The 24511-nt window shown below is 34.6% G+C and overlaps 1 protein-coding gene across 10 annotated transcripts in view; it reads left to right on the forward strand.

Moving 5' to 3' along the window:
• SPOCK3 (SPARC (osteonectin), cwcv and kazal like domains proteoglycan 3) overlaps nt 1–24511 on the forward strand; it is a 318573-nt gene that overhangs the window by 220819 nt on the left and 73243 nt on the right. For all 10 annotated transcript variants that reach the window (XM_080591794.1, XM_080591793.1, XM_080591796.1 and 7 more), the window contains one exon: nt 20062–20188. In XM_080591794.1, coding sequence (XP_080447920.1) covers nt 20062–20188 — 127 coding nt within the window. The remainder of the gene's footprint in view (nt 1–20061; nt 20189–24511) is intronic.

Genomic DNA, 24511 nt, shown 5'->3' on the forward strand with positions numbered 1-24511 from the left:
ATTTTCAGTGTTCTGTAGTAATCAATTGTAAAATGTCTGATACTAATATTTTATAATCAATTAGTGCCTAATTTGGGATTTGTTTTTTTTTTTGTTGTTGTTGTTGTTCTGTGCTTCAGTGTTACTGAAATACCCAGCTGTAATGGGAAAGAATAAAACTCCAGGATGATTTTTTGTGAAGGTTTCTTTTATGAGTTTAAAAATCTTCATGTGGATTTGGATCTGATTATTATTAGGTTCTCTTATTACCAACTTACATCAATACTAATACATTTCATTTCATGTGAAGGTCTTGTTTCATGAGTTGTATTTAGAAGCTCAGAATACATCTGTTGTTTTGCTTATATACCAGTGGTGTTCAAACTGGTGTTTGAAATTGAGTGGGGAAAACTGTTCAGAGAGCAGAAATCATTCCACTAATTTTCATTTGTGAGAAACAATACCTTCAAGGTTTCCAATGGCAAAAAAATACATTGCAGCTGGAAATGTTTGTCATCATAGCATGGAGTATGTGCATATATTGATGCTTTACATTAAAACATACTACTGCTTTTGGAAACCAAATAATTCAGCACGCTTTGTGATGATAAAGACATGTCAGGAGTTGCTAAATATTTGGCTTTGTTTTGCGTGGTCAATTTTTGTATTTCTCTTTCATTTTAAACAAGCATCAAGAACCATTTAATGTGTCCAAATTTTCAAAAGTACATTCTCTTTATAATATGTTGTAATCTCCTAGTAGAGAAGAGTAGCATTAAACTTACATGTATGTTTCCTTCTGCTGGCTACTATGCATACTATATCAGATCCTTATTGCCTAAAAAATATTTTGTCATTTTGAGGTTTAACCCATACAAATAGAAACTTTTATGTATTTATCCTTATACATACAAGTACTTTTTCTAAAACTGTTATGCAAAGTGTATAGTAGTAGTAATAATAATAAATTCTTACAGTCACAATACATTTAAGACTTGATCTAAAGTTTCCTTAGTCTTTGGGATCTACTCTCTTAATTGAGATGGTGTGGTTATTCATCTGTAATTACATGTGTAATTCATCTGTATGGTTATTTCATTGAAGCTGTGGGTTTATTGCACATGTGCAGATCGTCTGCACAATGCATGCACCATAGAACCTATGTCCAGAAATCTCAGAATAATGTTCAAATTCTGTCTAGACAAAGCTTCTGGATGAGGGGAAATAAGTTATATCTGGGGAAACCAGCAGTCATGGTAGCCATGACTCCAGTGTTCTCTGGTTTAATTCCTCTGAGGAAAACTTTCAAAGACAGGCCTTCAGTGATATATTTGAACATCTATGGACAGGTAAACCCCAAACAATATCTCCCTTCTAAGCCCAAACTCGTTGATGCAAAGACGAAGCAAATAAGATGAAAGCTGATCTTAGAGGAGAGTTAATTAAGCTGTGGAGTAGAGCAATAAGCATACCACTACAGGAAACAGATAACCTGAGGATATGAACGATTGATTTTTAATCTTTTGGGCATGCTGTTGGAGTCTATAAAAGTTATGAATATACAAGCAAGATGGTCTAGATCACAGTCTCTTGCTCATGGTGGTCATAAACTTCTGTGCTACAAAATAGGACGTAAGGGCTTGCTGTCCTCCTTATTCATTGTTCTTACAACTTCTGCCAGTATCAACACTTGTGAGGTGACTTGAGCCCTCTATCTCACACATTAGAGGCATCTCCTGAAAACTGAATTCCCTTTCATATTCTAGAAGTATACTGATATCATATAACCATTTCCTTCAAAGTACAAATGCTAGAGGTTTTTAAACTATGCTGCAGTGCTTCTTTTGTGCTCCCTAGTTCACCTTGCTTATCTTCAAATTGTAAAACGAGGTAACACAAGTTACAGTGACTAGTGTCTGTATGTTCTACTGAGAACCAAGCCCAAAGTGTCATTATGACTAACTCAGGGAAAAGGTATGTAGATGCAGCAGTTATAAAAACAAACAAAATGTTAAGAATGGTAAAGAGAATCATCTGTTACAAAATCATTTTCTGATTGCAGTCTCACAATTTATTTGTGTTAAGTCCTGGTTATCTCTGGCCACCTTGATGCACATAGCAAAAACAGAAGCAGTGCAAAGCTATTAAAAATATGGTCAAAGACCTAGAGAGGCTTCTAGATGAAAAGGCACTGAAAAATGGGCACTAAGAAAAAAGGTAAATTAATGAGAAAGACTGATAGGATTTTATTTCTGGAATTACTGCTCAGTTGCTTTCATTTACTCTCTCATAATGAAAGAACCAGGAGAAATGCATGACGTAGCAGATTCAAAACGAATTTCAGGGACCTATTTAATTCTGACATGATGTTACTCCTGCAGAGTTCTTGGTCAGCGCTGAGGTTAAAAGAAATGTTTAGATATTAATGTAGATAGCTGGCACAGGCCTTTAACCTATCATACAGATGCAATGACTCATTTTTCTGACATGCAGCAACCTCTTCTTGGCAATTAAGAGGTGTAGGATTTGCCTGTTTCTTATGGTCACTTTCTGTTTTTTTTTTTTGTTTGTTTGTTTTTGTTTTTTTTTGTTTTTTGTAAGGCTGCTCTCTGAAAAGAGGTGCTGCATTTGATCAGCAGACTGCACTGGACAATAGTCCAATTAGATACCACAATGTATTTTTTTCCAAAGCTACTCAGATACCAGAAGATACAGTTATTTATATATACTTGAAGCAATAAAACCAGCAATAAAAAGAAATTGAAATAGGGAAGGAAAAAGTACCACTGTCTGATCTCAAGAGCTTTCAAAGCAGAAAATCATGTCTTGTTTGTTTGTTTGCTTGTTTTTATTCAACAGTTGTTTTCCTAAGCAAATTATGAAATGCTTTCTGTGTCCCACTGCACTTACACATCATCTCAGTAGATCACTGTTTTACTTTCTCATTTAACCATGGCCTCTTTCTCAGTCTTGCTACATTGCAGTTTTTATACTTAAAATCTGGATTTATTGTCTTTTATTTCTAAAGCACAGTATTTGGAAATGCATTCAGCTCTGAGGCTGGGAGTGGTTATTTTGTTATTTTGCACAGTCATGCCTTTGAAGATTAAATTAGGCAGCTAACTTAGGATACATGTTGTGTTTTGGCAAGCATAATACCAGAGTCCCCCAGTTGGGGCACCAGCAAGGACCCCAGTTGCATGGAGAGGGAGTCCCTATAGAAGCAACAAAGTAGAGAAATAGTTGAGGCCTAAGGTATCTTATTTTTCAGTTTTTCTGAAGAGCTTGAAATAATTTTCAAAGTATTTAGGACAATTTTTCAAATTCTGCATGATGCAGAATGAAGTAGGGAACTAAAGTCAAAGTTTAAAGAAAATCCTTATGTCTAGAGTACAATTCTCTTCCTGTTATTGTAATATAAATATTTATTATTGCTATTTCATCTTTGAGATCATGTTTTTGTTTCTTTAGGGTTTGATCCCTTGACACTTTCCTTGTAGTTTTCCTTAATATTCTCATCTCTTGGAAAATAACTCTCCTTCATTTTTATGTATTACTTTGCCCTTTCACAGTACTTTGTTTCCACTTACAGCATGGATTAATGTTCACGCAGTCACACTTGCAAACCTGAAGTAAAACCTGGTTGGAAATACTTTATGGAGGCTCGAATGGAGAATAGGTAGATTATGTATTATCCCGTAGATACCATTTTATTGAAGCAACATTAAAATTTTAGGGAAGGAAAAGGGAAGAAAGAAGGTAGACTGCGGATGTGTTTGTATACTAATGGAAAAAAAAATCAAAGAAAAATAGGAACCTTAACCTTCTCAACAACAGAAGAATTGGCTACCAACTTACTTTGTAGAATAAAGATTTTTTTAAAAGATATAATAGGAAATACAGTGTCAACATACATAAGAGAACTTCTGTCATGTTAGACTAAATAATGTGAGACAACATTCCATTAGTTTGTAAAAACTTATTTTGGCAATCTTATTAGTTTCTCTTTCATATCCTGGCACAGAAATTTCATCATGGATGTCTCTATTTTTTTTGTATTAAATTTCATCTTTAAAATTATCTATTTTATCTCTATGTGTGAGTTAGCAGACAAGAAAACTTAACATTTTTAAGGTCTTTGATTTTCTTGCTTCAAGCAACAGCACTAATAATATTTTGTTTTAAAAATAGCTTCATTTATAGAAGCCCATGAAAATAATAGGGTTTTGTTTTAAACTTTTTTTTTTCCCTCAACACAGCAGTGTACTAAACTCAGATAGATACCCAGAGATAGAAGGGGCATCTATGACAATAGTAGGCTAGTAAGTAAAACCAACTATTGGAACTCTTTCAAACTGCATATTAGGATTAAATTTTAAAGAAAGGGGGAATTGCAAGCAATGTGGAGTCAAAATGGAGTCTGTGTATTACTGTCTCTTTTATTTATTTTCGTATGTTTAGCTGGCACAGTGCTTTGTTGAATTAGGTTTTACATATATCTAAGTTGACTTTTTGTGCTCATAGATTTTGTCAAGACAATTTTTAATTCTTGCTCAGGAAATTTCTATATATTTGGCATTATGGGTGACCACAGACAAATTGCACAGTGAATGTATGATAGAGATGGTGCTCTTTGGTGCTTTGGGCTTGCCATGCATATGCATGAATTTCACTGTGTAGTCAACTCAGAGGTGAATTAGCGTATCTAACATCTGAGGAGAAGCACTCCTGACCTACAAGAAATCTAGACTGTCTTCAGTAATAGGCCAGAAAATATTCCTGGAGTTTTGTTTTATTTTATTTTATTTTATTTTATTTTATTTTATTTTATTTTATTTTATTTTATTTTATTTTATTTTATTTTATTTTATTTTATTTTATTTTATTTTTTTATTTTATTTTATTTTTTTATTTTATTTTATTTTTTTATTTTTTTATTTTTTTATTTTTTTTATTTTTTTATTTTTTTATTTTTTTATTTTTTATTTTTTTATTTTTTTATTTTATTTTATTTTATTTTATTTTATTTTATTTTATTTTATTTTCTAAAAGAACATCATTAGGGTAACTTAGTATGACCCAGCAGATGATTCTCTGTGTTTGAGTTTCACGATAAATCTTGCTGTGCTATCATCTTATTTGTTACTGTATACTTGTTCTGAGCAGACCTCTGGGCCAGCTTTATCTTCTGATTTTTTTGATGTTATTAGACACTATTCATGAATCCCCAAAATACCATACTAACATAAAGATAATTCCAAGATGAAAGAACTTCTTTCTCTCTCTACCGCCCCCTTCCCTCCCTCCTTCTCTCTCTCCCACCAGGGGTGTGAGAAAAGAGGTGCTGATACGTGACTCTCCCATCTATCTAGAGAGTAGTTGGAATGTTGCATTATACTAAGCTGTCAGTTAGCTAGATCATCTAAGGGAATTCTGTTTGTCATAGAAATGCCATATCTATTAACCAGAGCCAGAACATAGAAGTTTAGTTTCATAAGACACTGATATGCAGACGTAGATTATACTCATAAAAACTTATGAGCTGTAAAACAGTTTTTGTTTGCAGCTTGCAAGGGATCTTCTAACACTGTATTAACAGCATCATCTGAAAACATCATGGCCTTTGCAAAAAGTGAGTTAATGTAATCACACTAGCAAAACCAGTTCAAGGTGATACTATTTCATTTTTTATTTAAATTCCATACAGAGATTACGTGTAATCCTGAGGACCAAGACACAAGTCAGTTTTCTGTCTGTGTGCTATGTCTTAGAATCTATAACTACAGGCATGATGGTTTGATGCTTTTGAAATGATTAGAGGAAGATGATGCATTCTGGCAGTAGAATAAAGGACAAGTAATGCTAGCACTAGAATTACTGAGACAGCTGGCTCATTTCAAGCCTTATTGCTCTACAGCACCAGGCAGTAGATAGTATATAGAGAGGCTTGGTTCTGTTTATTACATAGTTTTCCTCAGCAGAAGTACTCCTGATTTAGACTAGTAAGAGAGTTGAGTACTGTTCAAAGGTGTTTAATTAAAACAAGTATCCAGGGTAGGTAGAATTATTTTACACAGTATGTGTAATATAGCATATTAATGTAAGAAAAAACAAAACACGCAAATTATTATTACTGTTTAAGTGAAACAGGTGTGATATTTCTGTAGGTGGGGAGAACGATTAATTAAAACTGGCAGATGTAACAATTTGAACTGTCAGGTGGTGGGAGCAGCATCAGCCAGGCAGAGGAACACAATGCTGAATGGAGTTAAGTACCAGAGAAAGAAAACCAAAGCAGGTTTAAAAAAAAAAAAAAAAAAAGTGTAAAGCTCGCTTTAAAGCTGTGTTACAGAGCAAGGAACATTCATTAAAATGAATGGCTGCAAGGGTGTGTGCCATAAAGAGACTCTAAAGGAACCCTGATCCACTCAGGCAATTAAGGGGTACTCAGATCCCTGAACATGAATATTTTGAATGTATTATTTGGAAAAGTGGCTTTTTACTCCTCACAGGTGTCATAAGGAATTGGGAATTGCTAAATACAATCTAGAGAAAGACAGAGATCCTAAAGCCTCTCCTTGCATTCTGGAATTGGCTCAAAATACTTCTGTTACATACACATCATAAGAAAATAAGCTACTGAGCATGAAATACACTGCCATATTCCAGAAAAAAAGTTTCCACTGATGTTTCCAGAAAAATATTTCAGGTAAATTCTACTCTCTAAAAATGGATTATCTCACCGTGTCTCAGTTGGTGTGAGAAAAGACATGACAACTCTGTAAATGTCATCAGTATAAATTAACAAGGGGGAAAGATACACAAACAGCAACTGTAGTGAATGCAGTATATATTTGTTTTAAATTCAGGGCTAAGAGACTCAAATAGAACATGCTGATTTTAGGATACTTCCACAAGTTATTTTGTGCAGTACCCTTTTTTAGTTGAAGTGCTAAAACTGAAGCTGATATAGTTAAGAACAATCAACGCATATCAAAGTGTGTTGATGCAGGAAAACATCCAAAGATAAGAAGTGCAGTGAATCAATTTGCCAGTCAAACACTTATTAAAATACATGTTTGATTGTCTCTTCTTGGGGGGAAAAAAGGCAACTAAGGAATTTTTGTGGTGGTTTCTGGCAGCAGAATAGAAAGGGAAAGCTCAAACTGCATCCATTGGTATCAGCCGTTCAGTGTTAGTTTTCCCTTTAGTCTCATGATTTTGTCAGTTAAACATGGGATGTGATGGAAAATAGCCAACTTTTACTTGGCTCACTATAAATCAGTGACTTGTCGTTTAAGCAAGGTGTACTAACAGAGATAGTGTTCTGCTGTTAATCTCAGAAATTGTCACAAGCTGGGAACTAATGAATCAAGGCCACAGAACTTGGGCAGATTTTGAATGTATTTGTGTCCATGTGTGTATATCTCAATGCACATTAATATAAACATTGTTGTATATGTATCAAATTGTAAAGATAAGAAGGAAGCATGCTATAACAAACCGCCACATTTGAACGTACTGAAAAACCATTTAAATAGGCCTGTAGTATGACGTTTGGATCTGAAATGCTAATGCCAGCTATGTAATTTGAACAAATTAGGAATTTATGAGTACTGGTAAAAAATAGTAAAAATGTTAGAGTTACTACACTAATGTAGGCATGTTGTAGTGATGCAGTACCTGGGTGTTTTAGAGCTCCCACTTGAAAGAAAGCTGTTAAAGCTGTTACGCTCCCCTCCCCCCCCCCCGCCCCCAATGGAGAATGTAGAATCATAGGACTGGTATTACATATGCTACTGTCAGTCTTGAGTTGTCTCTAAATTTAAAGATTGCTAATTAGTGGGGGAATGCACTGATCTGAATGAAGTGTAGAGCAGTTGTACTATCTCTAGTTGTTCTCGTGGAACTACTACCACAATACTGTGCCATTCGAATGCCCGCAATTCAGGAAAAATACTGAGAATTCTAGGGGATTCAGAAACAAGCTACAAGAATAGCCAAAGGTCAGAAAATATACCTTATCGTGAAAGACAGCAGGGTACATCATGCATGTTTGTTTGACATGGGAAAAAGGAAGAAGTCTTTGCACTTACTGTTTGAAAATTTATTTGGAGGCAAACTTTTCAACAGGCTTGCCAAAGTAGCATTAAGATTTAGCAGAGGAATCGAAACTGGATGGTCTAAGGGTACCTTCTTCCAGCTTTGCAGTATGCAAGTTTCCTAATGTGTTATGCAAAACCTTTCTTTGTTATAAAGTAGGTGATGACAGTAGAAAGGGTATCAGTTTAGTCAGACATGAAAGTAATCTTCTGTAAATAGTGTCATACTGTCTTTTCTGTACTTGCTTTGAACAAGGCATGTTGCCAGTTTTATCAACAAGTTTTTACACATGATGTGACCTGTACATGCATTAATCATGAATTCTGAAATAAGTATTACCATATGATTGTTTTTCCAGCTGCCAATTCAGTATGTATTCAGTTCAGGTTTTCTTTCAGACAGATATATGTGTGTGTAGTTCAAATACCATATGGACAGCACATCTTGATAACAGCAAGTTTAGAAGAAATGTTTAATATGTAATTGTACCTGCTTCTGTAAGTTGTGCTAAAACCTATAGGGTTGGTTTTTAAATTTAAATTTTTTTATAGAACTGACCACAACTGCAAATGATTGCCTAGCCCTTCTGAAAAGCCTTGCAAATAGAAACTACTTTAAAAGTAATTTCTGTAACCAGAATGATTTTTTTTTTTTTGTGAAAGAACCCTGTAAAATGAAAATCAAAATCATAAAAATATTTGTGGTCCTCATTCCTTATCACCAGGTGTGCTGATAATGTATTATATTCAGCCATTTACTGCTGGCTTACATTATTGGTGGTGATCTCTCAAGTCCAAATATGTTTGAAAAGCATCCAAGTGTGCTCTGAAGTTTACAATAAATTCATGATTGCAAAGTCTACAGTAGAGGAAAAGGGTCAGTGGAACTTCTTAGTTGTGGTCAACAAGCTCTTAATGATAATACATTGTTATGATTTATTCGTATATATAATTAACTGTAGTGTTTCTCATTCTGAGAGATGGGCTTTTGCCCCTGAGCGTGGTGCTGTTTCTTATAGTTTTGTTACTCTTGAAGTTCTTTTCACAACAATGTTGTGAAAATAGCATATACATGAGTTTATCAGAAACGATGATAAGTCCATAAGCCTCCATTGTTGTTTTTAATCTTCCTTAAAACAGACAGGATAAAAAGTGAAGAAAGATAATTTCAATTCCTCTAGCAGTCTAGAAGTAATCAAATTTAAAAAAAAAAAAGTTGTTTATTAAATCTTGTTTACAAGGATTGCATTTACTGGTATTTTTATGAATCTGAAGGTGAGAAAAAGTGTCCTTTGTTTTGTAGCTATTGTATGTCAGCTCTCGCAAAGGCTGCATAGGCTTTTTTTTTTTTTAAATATACAATTTGCAAACAAGTGGAATAATAAATTAATTGCTGAATTATGTGGTGTTGTGAAGACAGGCTCATGTAAGTTCTGTGTAAATGGAAAATGTATGTTCATGTTCCCTTCCAGCAGCCTTACAACTTGTTTCTGTGTGGGAAGAGACATCAGAGGACTGAGACAATATTAGTTTGTACATTATAAATTCCTGACGAACAGTGAGGATACCAAGATTATCAATGTTATTCAAAGGAACACAAGGTGATCTTATTATAGTTTCGTACTGGTGTCTTGGTACCAAGGAATGACAACCGTGTAGGAAAGTATGGCTAACCAGTCTGACACATAATGATGCTATTCCTGAATTGTATTTGCTCTTTTTAAATTAAAAATCAAACACCAGCAACAACAACAACAAAACACCTTGCTTATTCCGTATTTCCCTGCACCAGGTCCACTTCAGGCTGAAAAACGTCAGCTTGATTTTCTAGAGAGTTGTACTGCTTTACGTATCTTTAGTGACAAGTGTCCTGGGCCATATCAGAATGCATTTGACTTCATCTTGTGCTGCAAATGAATCTGGATTTAATGAAATAGGAGTTTTTTAAACAGGTAGGGCTGATGTTATAAAGCCAGGAATGGCAAATACACTTGTCTAAGAGATGAAATAGAAATTCTCAGAGAGGGCTAAATATTCTTTCCTTAGGCGTGTACCTCTGTTCTGTGTTTACCTTTTTATTCTCTCACCAGCTACCCTATCAGAATAATGTATAGCACTCAACACTCAGTATTCTGTCTTATCTTTCTAAAAATCTGAATTTTACTATGGTCTTTTAATTAAGAAGCTTATAGGTTTTTCCTTATTCCAAGACTTGAAAATAAAGCAGATCTGAGAACTTCCTGCTGCCAGTTGGCAGTTTCAAATATTACCTGCTCTGATTATGAAATCTTATTTTAAAGTGTAAGTTAGCAATGCGATTAGTGTTTTAAGATGTAATATACGATAAAAGCACATTGATATTTGTAACTATTTTAAAGCTAGTGGAGAGTTTTTCTATCTACTAATCTTTGTTGTATATGGGAAAAAAATAGAAACTTTGTTTTAATATCAATTCCATAAAAATTGGTGAAGATTGATAGGAATATATTCTTAAATTCTAATATAGTTACTGGTTTTAAATATATAGTTCACGTGCAGTGTACATAAACTGCTGAAAAAAGGAATCTTAAATAATGTGGAGGAACTTGTACAAATTTTACCACTATTTGTCCCTATTTAAATGTAAAGCTGGCTGTTGCAGTTGTGTTATGTATTCTGAGTTGTCATAGAGCAGAGGACAAAGATTCTGAAACATCTGCCTTAAGATAACAATATTAAGTGAACAAAATCCAAAGAAGTTTTCTTGGAACAACAACAACAACAAAAACTTTCTGGGAGAATGAAAAAAATCCCTTTACTTGATCTATAATAAAACAAAGAAGATATTAGAGCTACAAAATGGTGTTAAAGTCTTCAGAGGAAAATGGATTTTAAAAAAAAATCCATAAAGTCCAAAAAATCATAAATCCTGGATTTTTAGAGAGTATCACTTGTCCTCAGATTTAAACAAATTGTGCAGGACTAGTCAGTGGGACTTTGGTATGGTATCTTGCTGAGATCAATCACCTAGAAGTCAAATGAAATGCAGGTGGCATACCTGTATGGCAACACTTGACAAGCTGAGTAATCCATTTAGATTTAAAACGCACAAGTTCATATCTGTTTTGTTTTGTTTTGTTTTACTATTGGCTTTACAAATGCTCTAGTTTACCAATACCTTTATTCCTTTGTTTCTGCTTCCATTTTAAATAAAGCATAATTGCTGACATATCATTAAGAACCTTTATAAAATCTATAGCTGTAAAACGGCCTCTGTAGCAGTTGTCTTGATTTCTTTTCGGTATATCTAGCATTAGTCAGCTTTCACTCCCTTTGATGTTGAGAATGTAATCTCTGTAGACAAAAACTGTAAAATGTTCTGTCTTACCCACTAATGTTTAAAGTGGCACTGTTCTCCTTAATAAAATTTATTTTTCCAAAGGTTCAGAATCTAAGGAGATCTTCAGCTTGTTTCCATGTTCTTGACTTTTAAAAAATTGATCAGATCATTTGATCAAATATTATCATATTATCAAAAATTGATCATATATGAATATATAATTGTTGTTGTTGTTGTTTTTTATTTTTTGGGTTGCATGGAATTGCATCTTCTGGAATTGCATTGCCTCAGGATTTATGCTATGTCACTGCTGGGGAGTGATGTGTTTTCCAGAAGGTTACAAATGCTTTTCCTGAAAATGTAGCAGCATCATCTTGAAGTAATTTTAGCATTCATATATGAATTTGAGAATGCCTTCCATTAAATAACAGATTAGTTTACTAGGAGGAATGAATCTTTATTTAAAAAACGAGATGAATGGATATGTTTTTTAGAGAAAATGAACAGGTACAGAAAAAATGAATTTAAATGTTCAAGCTGTACATTATTTAAACTCTTGGTTCACATCAGTCACTTTGTAGAAGTAATGTTTCTTTAGTTATCTTCTTTACTATTCAGGAATAAAAAAGACATGTTCTTCTGAAACTGATTATTAGCCCAAATATTTTCTACCAATAAGCCTACCAGAAGAGTTGAATATAACGTTTTTAAGTATGCAGACAAACTTCTTAAGTACTTAAAGAAACAAAAGTTTTCAGCTGCCTGTTGGCACTAGAATTCAGGTGATTGACACAGAAGGCATATATGATGATGATAATAGAGAAAATGGAACTCCTTCTTTCAAATATTAATGTGATTCTTATAAATAGACTTTTCTTCCTTCTTTCCTATCTTCATTTTCAAGCAGACACTGTGACTGATCCATGTGAGGGAGGAAAGAGCTGGGAACACAGGCAGCTGGAGTGAAACTTGCACTTAGAAGGCAATGAGGAAGACAGATTGCATGAGAATCACTGTCTGTAGGGTTCTGGATGTTAGGAGTGGAATATGAATTTACTTCTGTAGTGGTAAAAAAACAGTTTGTGGCAGTCAGTGTTCTGGGCCTGTATGGAAATTAGTTATTTCTAATTAAAAAATTATTCTGTTGTTCTGTTCAACATAAAATAAGTAGATTTGGAAGGAGTGGCCATTCAAATGGTAGTATGAATTAAAATATTTTCATTATTTTTCTTATTTGGGCTGTAGCAGTGATTATTAGTTATTTGATCCTGTTATATTTATAATTTTTCTTCACTCATTTATGAACCAGGCATTAAGATGCTCATGAGAACTGTATCTGTAATTGGACTATCAAATGCATTTTGGCATTTTGCTTTGCATAGTGAATATGCAGAAAACCGTGATCGTGATAAACTTACTTCATGTACTAGGGTCTGTTTATGTTTTGTACAGTTTCTGAAAACATTAATCCTTGAACACTTCTAGTAGTGGTTGTTCCTGCTATTATGTGAATCATCAAAAAGTCCTCCTTTTGGGCTCAGCTTTGCTCTATCATATTGTGATGTATTTTGTGAGAAATTATTATTTGCTATGGTAATTCTTGTCTACCAAACCTAGAAGACTTATCATGATTACTAAACCAGGTATCAACCTAGATCATTGTATAGGTTTTGGTTTTGCTCTGCACTAAGCTAACAATTTATCATAGAATCATAGAATGGCCTGTGTTGAAGAAAATGACCTTAAAGACCATCTAGTTTCAACCCCACCCTGCTCTGGGAAGGGTCGCCAACCATTAGAGCAGGCTGCCCAGAGCCACATCCAGCCTGAATAAGTAAGTGTTATAAGAACAATGGAGAAGGCAATCTCTTTAAGATATCAGAAAAAAAAAAAAAAAAAGCCTCTAACTGTGTGGGTATTGCAGGATCATCCTGGTGGCCATTCTCTGGAGCTGCTCGCACATGTCCATGTCCTTCTTGTGCTGGGGGCCCCAGAACTGAATGCAGTGCTACAGATGGGGTCTCATGAGGACAGAGAAGATGGGGAGAATCACCTTCCTCATCTGCTGGCCACACTGCTTTTAATGATATCATCTTGGAAATCAGCTTATCTGCCAACATGATCTTTTGGCCTCCTTACGTTGCATTTTTCTGCTGAGTAATGATCTGTGATAAGATTTCTCTGTCTGGCCTCTAGATGGCAGAGTAATTTGGGCATGCTGTAAATTCATGGGCTGCCAAATGGATACCTGTGTAGAACACAGCTTCTGGAGAAATGAGAACCTTTACTGTAAAAAAATAAAAGAAAAATCGGATGTTTCCTACAGTTTCATAGAAAACAAAGTTAATAGTCTTCCATCAATGACTAGTTGTTTTGTTCCCAAAAGTTTAGTTTATTTTTTTGGTTTTGTTTCCATTTTCCGAAGTGTAAGGAGTAGCCTTAAGCAATTTAGAATGGACATTTACAGAGCCATGTAATCACGGTTAAATTGTGTAGTGCAGTATGTTTAAATTGTATGCTCTTTGCAAGCAGGCTTCTCAGGATTACAAGCTGCTGTAATGTAGTTGTTCTTCATGCTTTGCTCAGCTATAGAGAACCTGCAGCAGTGGGAGGTTTATGACTAGTATTTATGACTAGTATATATTTATATATATATAGAGAGAGAGAGAGAGAGAGACCTTCTCGCCGTACATACAGCAGTGTTCTGTAGATACAAGTTAGTACATTTAGGAAACAAGAAGAGAACCTTTAAAACCTGAGGAACTGGCTTTCAGGAAGACATTCTCTTTGCAGTTTAAATATGCGTCCTGCGTATTTTACCACTTGAAATGAGAAATAAGGTTATTGCTTTACATCCTCTTAACTGTGTGTGAAGTCTCTAACTGTTTGGCATCAGTACTGTTATTACAGTATTTACAATACTTAAGAGGGAAGTTGAAAGAAATTATGGATGTAACAAAACAACCAACATCAAAAGAACTGAAAAATACATAAATATACTAGTGATTAACCAATTCATGGTTTAACTGTCCTCTGAGGTGTTGTTGTTTTGTATAGTGTAGAAGAACTTGTCACACAGCCATCTTAATCCTTTAACAAGTGTATATTCTGTTACTGTCTCTAGGTAATATTTGAATATCCTTTTTCTGTCTTTGATCTTCAACTAAAAAGGATTTTAATGATAACTTTTTAAAGACAAGCTACAGCTGGGAGGGAGGACTGACATGTTAAGTTCAGAAGAGCTACCATCTCTTATAGTTTGGAAAGAGTATTTTAGAGCCTTTTCTACAGAGGTCATTTTTTCCTTCAGTTCGCAAAAAAGTTCTCACGAAGTACTAGCTATTTTAAAGCAACATGTACCTATAGCCTACCATCTGGAAATTAGGGGCTTTGATGAAAATCTTTGCATGCTTCAGCATCTGAAATATTCCCCTCTTTCCCCTCCAAAAAAGCCAAAACAAAACAAAAAGCTTCTAAACTTGTGGTAATTTACATAGTCACGTATAACACATTACTCCTAGAAATGTGTTTACTCCTGTAAACTTTGCCAACCCAAAGGAGGTTGGTGTGAGTTCTGCATTCAGCAGTTTGTATATTAAAATCCCTTTCACCTCTCAGGCAACTACAGGTAAGTTAAATAATGAGAACTCATTTCTGGGTTGCTGTGCATTCTTTGCTTTTCTGTCCCATTAAAATCCTGTACGACCTAACTTCAGTCAAAGTGAGGGAAATACTATTCCAGAAAATTTCAGCAGTATTACTTACAACTGTTTCTTAAGAATATATAGGGCTATTTTTTTTTTAGGTTTTAGTTTATTATGTAGACATCTAGAAAAAATACTTGTTTCTTTGCTTGACAAAAGTAGGCAGAATACTGCAGAAAATAATGGAGCTATATGACAACAGGTCCAGAAACCATCTAAAAGTATTAAGCATTTTGTTAATATTACGTGTAGGTGAAAGGAGTAAGAATTTGTATCTTCAAAGCATCTGCTTGTTTTCCTTTTCATGTGCAAATCAGTAAATAGCATTTTGATTTTACATGCACAGAAAAAAATACTCTGAATTCTAAAATAATACTGAGTATGTATGTTTAGTGATCCTGACAAAAATGATAGATCACATGCAATTTTCTGGTCTGACCTCTTGGGTGTACGTGCTGGGGAAAAATAATAGCTGAATTTATATAATCTCACATGCACCTGCTAAATGTTATCCTGGTCCATCAATAAATACAAACACCTTGACAACACTGTTAATTTAAATTGCTAAAAATGTATTTTTTATTATATTTTTAGAGCAACTTTCTTAGCCTCTGCTTCATTCATCTCAGATTTATTCAACTATTATTAGTTTCTCAATATAATTTTTTCTTGTATTCTATGGGAATAATGCAAAATAGTGAAACAAGTCAAAATAACATAGAAACACACACAAGAGCTGGCCATGTGGCCTAGTTTTGGCTGGGACAGAGTTAATTTCTTTCTAGTAGCTGGTATGGTGCTGTGTTTTGGATTTAGTACGAGAATTATGCTGATAACGTGTGTTATAGCTGTTGCAGAGCAGTACTCACAGAGAGCCAACAACTTTTCTGTTTCTCGTGCTGCCCTGCCAGCGAGGAGGTTAGGGGTGCACAAGGAGCTGGGAGGGGACACAGGACAACTGATCTAGACTGACCAAAGGGATGTCCCATACCACATGGCATCATGCTGAACAATAAATATGGGGGTAGTTGGTCAGGTTGGGGGGGCTGCTGCTCAGGGATTGGTTGGCTGGTGGTACACAATTGCATTGTGCATCACTTGTTTTGTGTATTTTATTGTTGTTGTTGTTAGTCTTAATAATATTATTATTGTTATTATTTTCCCTTCATTTTCTGTCCTATTAAACTGTCTTTATCTCAACCCATGAATTCTACTTTTTTTTTTTTTTTTTTTCCTGAATCTCTCCTCTGTCCCCCTGATGGGGAGTGAGTGAATGGCTGTGTGGTGCTGAGCTACCTGCTGGGTTTCTTTTGATATTTGAAAGGAACATCTCAAAAACATACTGACAACTGTAGTTTTGTTCCAGGATGCTTTCACATGAAAAAGAAAATTTGAAGGAAATGTAGTCAACTCTAACAAAACTAAATTAGATTTTGCAATACAAGTGCTTTTTCTAATTATGTTAATCTGACACAGCCTGATTGTGTCCCCCAAAGACCATAGCAAAATATAATCAGACAGTCTCTATATCAGAATAATTCTAAACTATCTAAGAAATGCAAATATAGTTATCAGAGAAAAAATGCAGGAGTTCTTTGAAACATTAGTTCTTTAGTAAGTCAAATTTGTTTCTGTCAGTCTGCATTTGAAGACCTGTATTTGAGGATTCTCAGATCTAGCTATTAACTATCAAGTTCCATCAAGTCAATTGGATACTCATGCATTTTATATGTCATCAAATAAGTCACGTTTCCAAAGAGTCAGTAGCTTGTAGCTGAATTTTCAAGGCGTTATATTAAGCATTCTTAAAGTATTCACAGGCATGATCATTGTGTATACAGAAAGGTAAGTTTATGTATGCAAACAGGTACATAGGCTACAGTAACTGTGCAGATTGTCTAATTACGTTTCCAGACCTGCAGTTGCATGTGCAGTCTATGAGCATATGCACAATTGGGTGTACGCAAATTAATGCAATCACAAGTGTTGCTGGTAAATTAAACCCATAGATTTAATTCTACTATTTGGGTCTCAGCAATGTCAGATAATGTGGAGCTTGTGTATTCAGTACTTCATTAACTTTATTACAAGAGAGATCCCAAAACCCTTTTCAGGAAATCAAGAAGTACAAGATTTGTCAGTGAAAGAGGCTAACTTTTACGTGGCTTCATATATTTGTTGTGGCAAAATAGTAATGGACATGAACATTTATACTGACTGTAATGGAATCAGAAAATTAAATGACACAATTTTAGTAACTGCGAGTTGCAGTAATCTGGGTGGGTTTTTTTTTGCTTATCAAATGGAAAAAAAATTGAATAGAAGGAAGAAAAAAGTGAAATTTTACAGTGGAGTAACTTTTTTTTTTGTTGTCTGTTTACTAATTCTTTTACTAGTACTAATTATTTTCCTTATATGTAGAATGTAACAATGTATTGCTTTATGTGTATATCTTAAGTAAATTGTAACTGAAATTAATTACGTTGTCATTAAACAGTCCTTCTGGGTCTTATTTAATGACATCATGGGCATACAACAATGATTTTAATTCAAGATGATTTATACCATAATAATAATGGCTTCTTAGTTATTTTCATGCTAATAGTTTGTATGTAAGTTCATTGCCTAGTTGGGAAAAAAACAACAACAACAAAACAACACAAACCAAAATGCCAATATAATGGCAACATAGAAATAGTCAAGAGAAGCAAATTTGATATAATTAAATAATGATGAAAGGAAATGTTAGAGTATGTAATTTTAAGGTACTATTGATAGATTTTATGAAGTGCATGTGTGTATCATAACTGGTATTCAAAATGTTTTTTATTGATTTTACTTTTTTCCTGTCATCTCATTGACTGATCATCAGAAAATAGCTGTTGGTCAACTACAATTATACAAAATCTTTTTTTCTGCATTATTGTACTAAACCTTCTGATCATACGTCCATCCAAAGCATTTGTATGACCCAGTATCTCTGGACTGATACCATTATTTATAATTTATTTATCATTTTACCTTCTGAGTTAGGAAAACACAGATACTTTTGTTTAAAAGAAAAATCTTATTAGTTATATGGAAACCAAGATCTTAAAAGTGATTTGCTGAAGGTTTCAACAGAGTTCTGTGTAGAATGTAAAAGTTGACTCTCTTCACCCTAAATGAGTGGCCTGGGATAGTCTGCATTTAAAAGCCTAATGAAGCTGAGGCTGGTTAAGAGAAGCCGATCAGGCTACGTTGTTCTTCATACGTCTCCAATGGTCATCTCACAGACGTGTGATTTCTTTGTCCTCAGCTTGTTCTAGTGTCTAGTCTTGTGATTCTTCTTTAGACATCATTCTCTTTCCTTCCTTCAGATGATTTTAATAATCCTTTTTCCTCAGTCTGGATGTGTGTGTTCCCTCCCCCATCTTTTCTCAGGTGTATACTTCATTTATGGCATGTACAAGGATAGAATAGTGGGGGCAGATAAGCTAAAAAACTCAATTTCTTCTAGTACCATCTTTGATATGTTTTGAGAAACTATAACCAGTAGCCTCTGTGTATCCCACAAATCCTGTTTGTAATTTCTAGTTTTTGCTGATACCAGTAGAATTCTTCCTACTGATGTCTGGAACTTTTGCAATTGTTTTATTCAATGTTCTAGAGTTACCGTGACTCTGATGAACAGAAGTTCCATCAGGTAGCTTGATAGCTGGGACTGTCTGGTCCTGTTACTAATCTCAGGCTACTGGGACACTTCTGGGAATCATGAGCTACAGAAGAAACAAGAAGTAAGAGAAAGATGCAGCCATCTAAACACAGTCTCATTAGGCTGGAGCTCATGTGGATGCTTGGAAAATTCTCAGTCAAGTGAGAAGAAAAGCACTAATCAGAGATTACTTTTTTCAAGTTCATATCTTTTTTATTACTCCAGACAAGTTCTTCTCAAGCAGTGAATCATGACTAAGTAGCAGAACAGTTCTTGATGATCTTTAGCTGAACCAAGCTGAAACAGTTGTGCTCCATCAAAGATTTGATTTGAGCTTTTTGAGCGTGAACACTTACTACTTTGTTGTGTCATGATAAGTCATCGCTGTATTCTAAACATAATTATGGGTAGATTCTTGATTAAGATTCAAAGCAGAAAACATGTTATAAAAATTATCCATTATTGTTCTATTTTCTTATTTACATGGAAGCCATTAATATAAAAAGCATGTTGTAGGCTAGCCTATGAATTAGGCAACTCTCATAAAACAGATCTTTAAGGATGCAGTGGTTGCTAAATGCTTTCATAGGTGCAAAAAGCAATTGGAAAAATAATCAAATAAAGGTTAATTCAGAGCTAGATGACTCAGAACTAGATAATTCAGGTAGATGCATGCGGGCATACACATATACACACATGCAGATCAACCCTGTGTTCCAGTGGACTGCCTTTATTTACCTTTGAACTTTACCTTTGGTGGTGGAGTCTGAATTTTAAGAAATGTAATCTATTATACTTTGACAGTGGTCAAAGTAGGGTAAAACAGTACTCTGAAGGACCAGCTGTTTCTATTGAAGTATTTATGATATAATATAATTTATATATTCTATAATGCTTAAATGTTGTCTCTTTAAACATGAATATTAATAATAGCTCTGTTCATACTACTTAATAAGAACAGAAATGAGCAAATACCACACAAGTCAGACATCTTTTACTGATCAATAAATGTAACAGTCTCCGAAGCAACATCTTAATCATCTTTTCAACCAAGATGTCTTAAAAATTGAAGTAACTTGCAGGTGTATCAAGTATATGGTATGATAGTGAGTGAGCATAGGCTGACAGTGCTTTACTTAAAATAAAATTTAATGGCTGAAATTATGTATGGCTTACTGTTTGTAAAGGCACATTACAATACCCTGAATATGTTCTTTTTTTACTACTGCTTATCAGAATTACATACTTTTTGTTTACTTACAGTATGAAAGAGGCTGGTTTAGGCCATAAACAGTGGAGGGGTGTTCCCATTTCATCAAACTGCAAGCAGTGTCCAGTAGTTTATACCAATCCTGTTTGTGGATCAGATGGTCACACATATTCTTCTCAGGTAAGAATTAAATAAAGAACTGAATTATTCTTTTGTTGTTCACTTGAATTTCAGCTCTTGGGAAATAAAATACTCTGTTGTTACACAAATCAACTTTTATTTCTTTTGACTAAAGTATGTTCCAGACTGCAACCTACAGCCACAGTAGTGTATTTTAAGAATAAGAGGTGAAGTGGTAGCAAACGCCAAGCAGCATGAAACAATAGTACCTGAAAAAGCATGGTGCTACTGTGTAGCAGAGCTCCAGATTAGGTCTGTTTGCTACAGATACCAATGCAGGGTTTTGAATAGGAAGTAGAGTGTTGGTGTCCCCAGTTTGTGGTCAGGGAAGCATGATATTCCTGTTGACCACTGAGGGGATGCTTCACATTCCAAGAACTTAGGCATAGATGTAAAATACCCAGATAAAAAATGTAATAATATAAATAATTGTTGTGTATATTTACTTCTTGCAACAGCATTTTGTGTATTTTAAGACCATAATCAAATCTTCCTTCTATATTCCTCAACCCTCCTTTCTTTTCTGTCATACTTATTTGGAGACAGAATAATAATTCAAAAACAGTACTGTCAGTTTACCCAGTCTTTTGTAGAGAAAAGATTTTGGTCACACTGAAGTCCAAAACCCATGAGCCTGCATTAGTACGGTACTCAGCTCAGACTTGGGACATCTCACTAGGAGGTGGAGAGACAGACTTTGTAATGCTGAAAACAATTGTTTTGTTTAGTGTCCTCTCTTAAAACTTTCTGTAGAAGAAATTAAAAAAAAAATCAGAATATAACTACTGTTTCCTCAACTTTGACAATTCTAACGCTTTTATCCTTGTTTATGTTAGAAAATATTTTTCTTAAAAAAATGCAACACTTAGGGAAGTGTGCAAGAATCTTAAATTTTCCTTAAAAATTATAATAATTCTCATTCTCTACACCCTGTATCTGAGGCTCACTACATAAATTTTGGACACTCTAGCTTAGCAGAAAGATCATTCCTTTCCAGTGATAATGTAACTTAAAGGTTTAATTTAGGTATTTGGAAATGTTCTTATTTGGATTTACAGTAAACTCCTATGTTTCATCAAGAGCTTGAAATGTGCTTGCATCTTACTAGACATTAAATGACTTTTTAGATGTCATTTACCATTTCTTTTGCTGTATCATGTGAAGGTTGAGCCAGTCTTTAATCCCCAAGACTAACCTTCACATGGCTATAAACCAGAAGGTAGTTCCTATTTTCTAATTTAAGTAGACAAGATAGATAATTGGACAAGTAGATAATTGGATATAAACAATACTGAATGAGCAACTTTTTTTTTGAAGTATTGTTAACTTTATCTACTACAATCTCTTCCTACTGTCTTTCTAATGTAACAAACATTGTAGCTGATTTTTACCCTTACTGCCTATTTCAGTATATTATCAACTTTCTGTCTCACAGAGAGCCTGGAGGAATTGTAGTAGTCTTTGAGGGAGGACTTGAAGACAGGAATTAAAACAGACCTTAGTTATCCTACTGCCACAGGCTCCCCTGTCCTTGCCTTTGGAAGCTGGCAGGTTGTCTGAAAGAAGGAACAAATAAATTATTTGTAACCTCTCTCTGACCAACATGATGGGGGGCAGAAGCAGTTCCCTCTCATAAAAAAAAGAATCATAGGGAGAAGTGAAATGGGTGGAAAGGTAAAGAAAGGAGTGTTTTCTCACAAATTAAGCTCAAACTGTAACACTGTAAAATGAAAAAAAACAACCAACCAACCAAACAAACAAAAAAAGAAACCCACGACTACATGCCAAGACAAGCCTGGGTGCTTCTACTTCTCTAATTGAAGATTGAACTTCTGTAATTGTACTGGGGAGGGGAGGGGGGAAGAGGGAAAGCCAGTAGCTCTGTATTTGCACAGAGATTGTTTCTATAGCTGTGAAGCAATTTTTCACTCATTTTTAGAATCAATCCATTGTCCATAATGAAATATTCTGATATATGCAATATTGGTAAACCATACGTGGTTGAACTCTGATATACTAGCAGAAAATCTCAGAATTGATTCATATTGTGTGGAAATATGGGAATAATTGATCAGAAATAAATGATCCATTTAGAATCAAATAACTTCAGTCACCGTGTATTCTGAATAGTCCTATAAGTGGTTTACAGCCGCTCTGGGTCTTGTCTGAAGCAGATGTACAGAAGTCTGTAAATAATGATGAGATGCAGGTATTTTTACATCAGTTCATGTGTTAAAGGCAAGGCAAGGGTGTGCTGCTCAAACAGGGTGATGAGAAATGAGTGGAATGAATAGGTATACTCTGCTTCCTTTCCAGTGCATTATTAGACCTACAATCAGTACAGTAGTACATATTATCCAACCTCTATGCCTGTTGCATGGACATAATGCAGAGGTAATGCAGCACAGCAGAGCGCATTTGCAGAGCTTTTCCTTTTGTCTTTCACTACCTTGTAATGGTAGATTTTAAATGTAAGTTTATGGTAGCAAAATGCTTAAAAAGAAAAAAAAACGTTAATGACAACAGAAGATTGCATTACTATAAATATTTATATAATTATTTTTTTCAGTGGTGTTATGATTTAAAATTCCATGCTGCAGTTGCATCAAAATAAAGGTCCTTGCAAGGTTATTTCAAGAGAGTCATTTTTAAAATTGACATAAATATGAATGTTTGTGTTCCTTTACTCCAGGCAAAGTTTAGTTTCATTGTGGCATGCAGCTCCAGTAGCAGTTTATATAGCAATTTTCTTTTATTTAGAATGCATTTGTCAATGACTATGGCAAAGCATACAGTACATTTTCTGAAAAGAAGTCAGTAAATTGTAATAGTGCCTTGGAACACAGCTAGGCAGCTGGCAGTTTTCTGATGCTGATGGACACTACTTTGGGAGTACGGACCTCCCTTTTCAGGCCAAACACATGGAAATGTTTGTATTTAATTATATAATTATAGATATTTCATACAGTTTTTTTGCTTTGGAAAAAAAACCACTTATAATGGTACATAGTAGAAAGAATTTTACCTTGTAGAAAGTCTAACTTCTAAGCTGAGCTTATCCAAGTCAGGTAAGGTTGTTTTCCATTGATTTTTAGCAGTCCAGGTTAAAGTTTACTGTGCTTTCAGCCCACAGTTATTCACATACAGTCAGCGTAAAGGAAAAGTAGCAAGTATTATTAGCAGTAGAAGAATATTGAAATAAAAATATTACTTGCTGAAATGTTGAGTACTCAAAGTGAATGTTAATTGTTACGTAAGAAGAAATTCACCATAAAGGGAGATCCTGCAGTTTCCTTAACAGGGTGGCATCATACACCTTTCAGTTAGTAGCCTTTAAATAACAATGCACGTGTTTTAAGTTTCATTAATCCAGTTTTACCTTCTGTATTTCTCTAAACTTTGGCATTTGAAAGTGCATTATTCGTTTTAACTCCAGGAATTCTCAAACAGTGCTGTAGCTACCCCTGTATATTTGGGGCTTTGTTACCTGCGTATATTTGGCATGGGGATCCATACTCCATGGGAAATAGGGTCACCACTGCCAGAATAACTCATGCAGCCTGTTTCTGGCTTCATCTTTCCTGGAATAAAAAGGACTTGGAGTGCAGATGGGGTGCAAAACGCCTCAGATGGGGTGTTTTGTTGTAGAAGCCTACCTTCTGTCATTGTTTTAGACAGCTATGCACTCAGTGCTGTCCAACATGCATTCAGTGAAGCTAGTGTATCTGTGGATGAGGTGATGGCTGGGATGCTTGGAACAATTCACCATATTGTACTATATTGCAACCAGACCTTCAGAAAATGGTGCAAGGAGAAAAAAATATGGTCACACATCACATGAGATTGTCTATAGTGAGATAAAAATGTGTCTTCATTGATCCATGGAGTACACTTTATCAGGTTAAATGAATCTTTAGAGAAATAATGGAAACTCTTTGGTAATTGTTTAAATGTTTAAAAACTAATACTAAAAAATCAGGTGTGAGGCTGTCTGGTTTTCCAGCTTCTGCTAGCAACGCCTTTTGCCAGTAATGTTTGAAATTTTATCTGGAATCTTGAAATTGATAGGATAGTATAGGATATTCAGAAAAATAACAAAATCAGACAGAAGTGTCAGAAGGGTGACTCACTTTATTTAATCCATTTTTCTACTGCTAAAATTCCAAATTATATATTAACTGATCTCTCCTTATCAAGTGCATTCAAAATAAATAGCTGTGAAAGCTGTAGGGAATGGAAATGATAGCTTAGATGACAAATTACATTATAGAACGTTCAATATTTTGAAATTCTGAGCAGATCAGTATTTCTTAGACTAGGATG

This window comes from Anser brachyrhynchus (genome assembly GCF_964034855.1).
Source record: "Anser brachyrhynchus genome assembly, chromosome: 4".
Lineage (NCBI taxonomy): Eukaryota > Metazoa > Chordata > Aves > Anseriformes > Anatidae > Anser > Anser brachyrhynchus.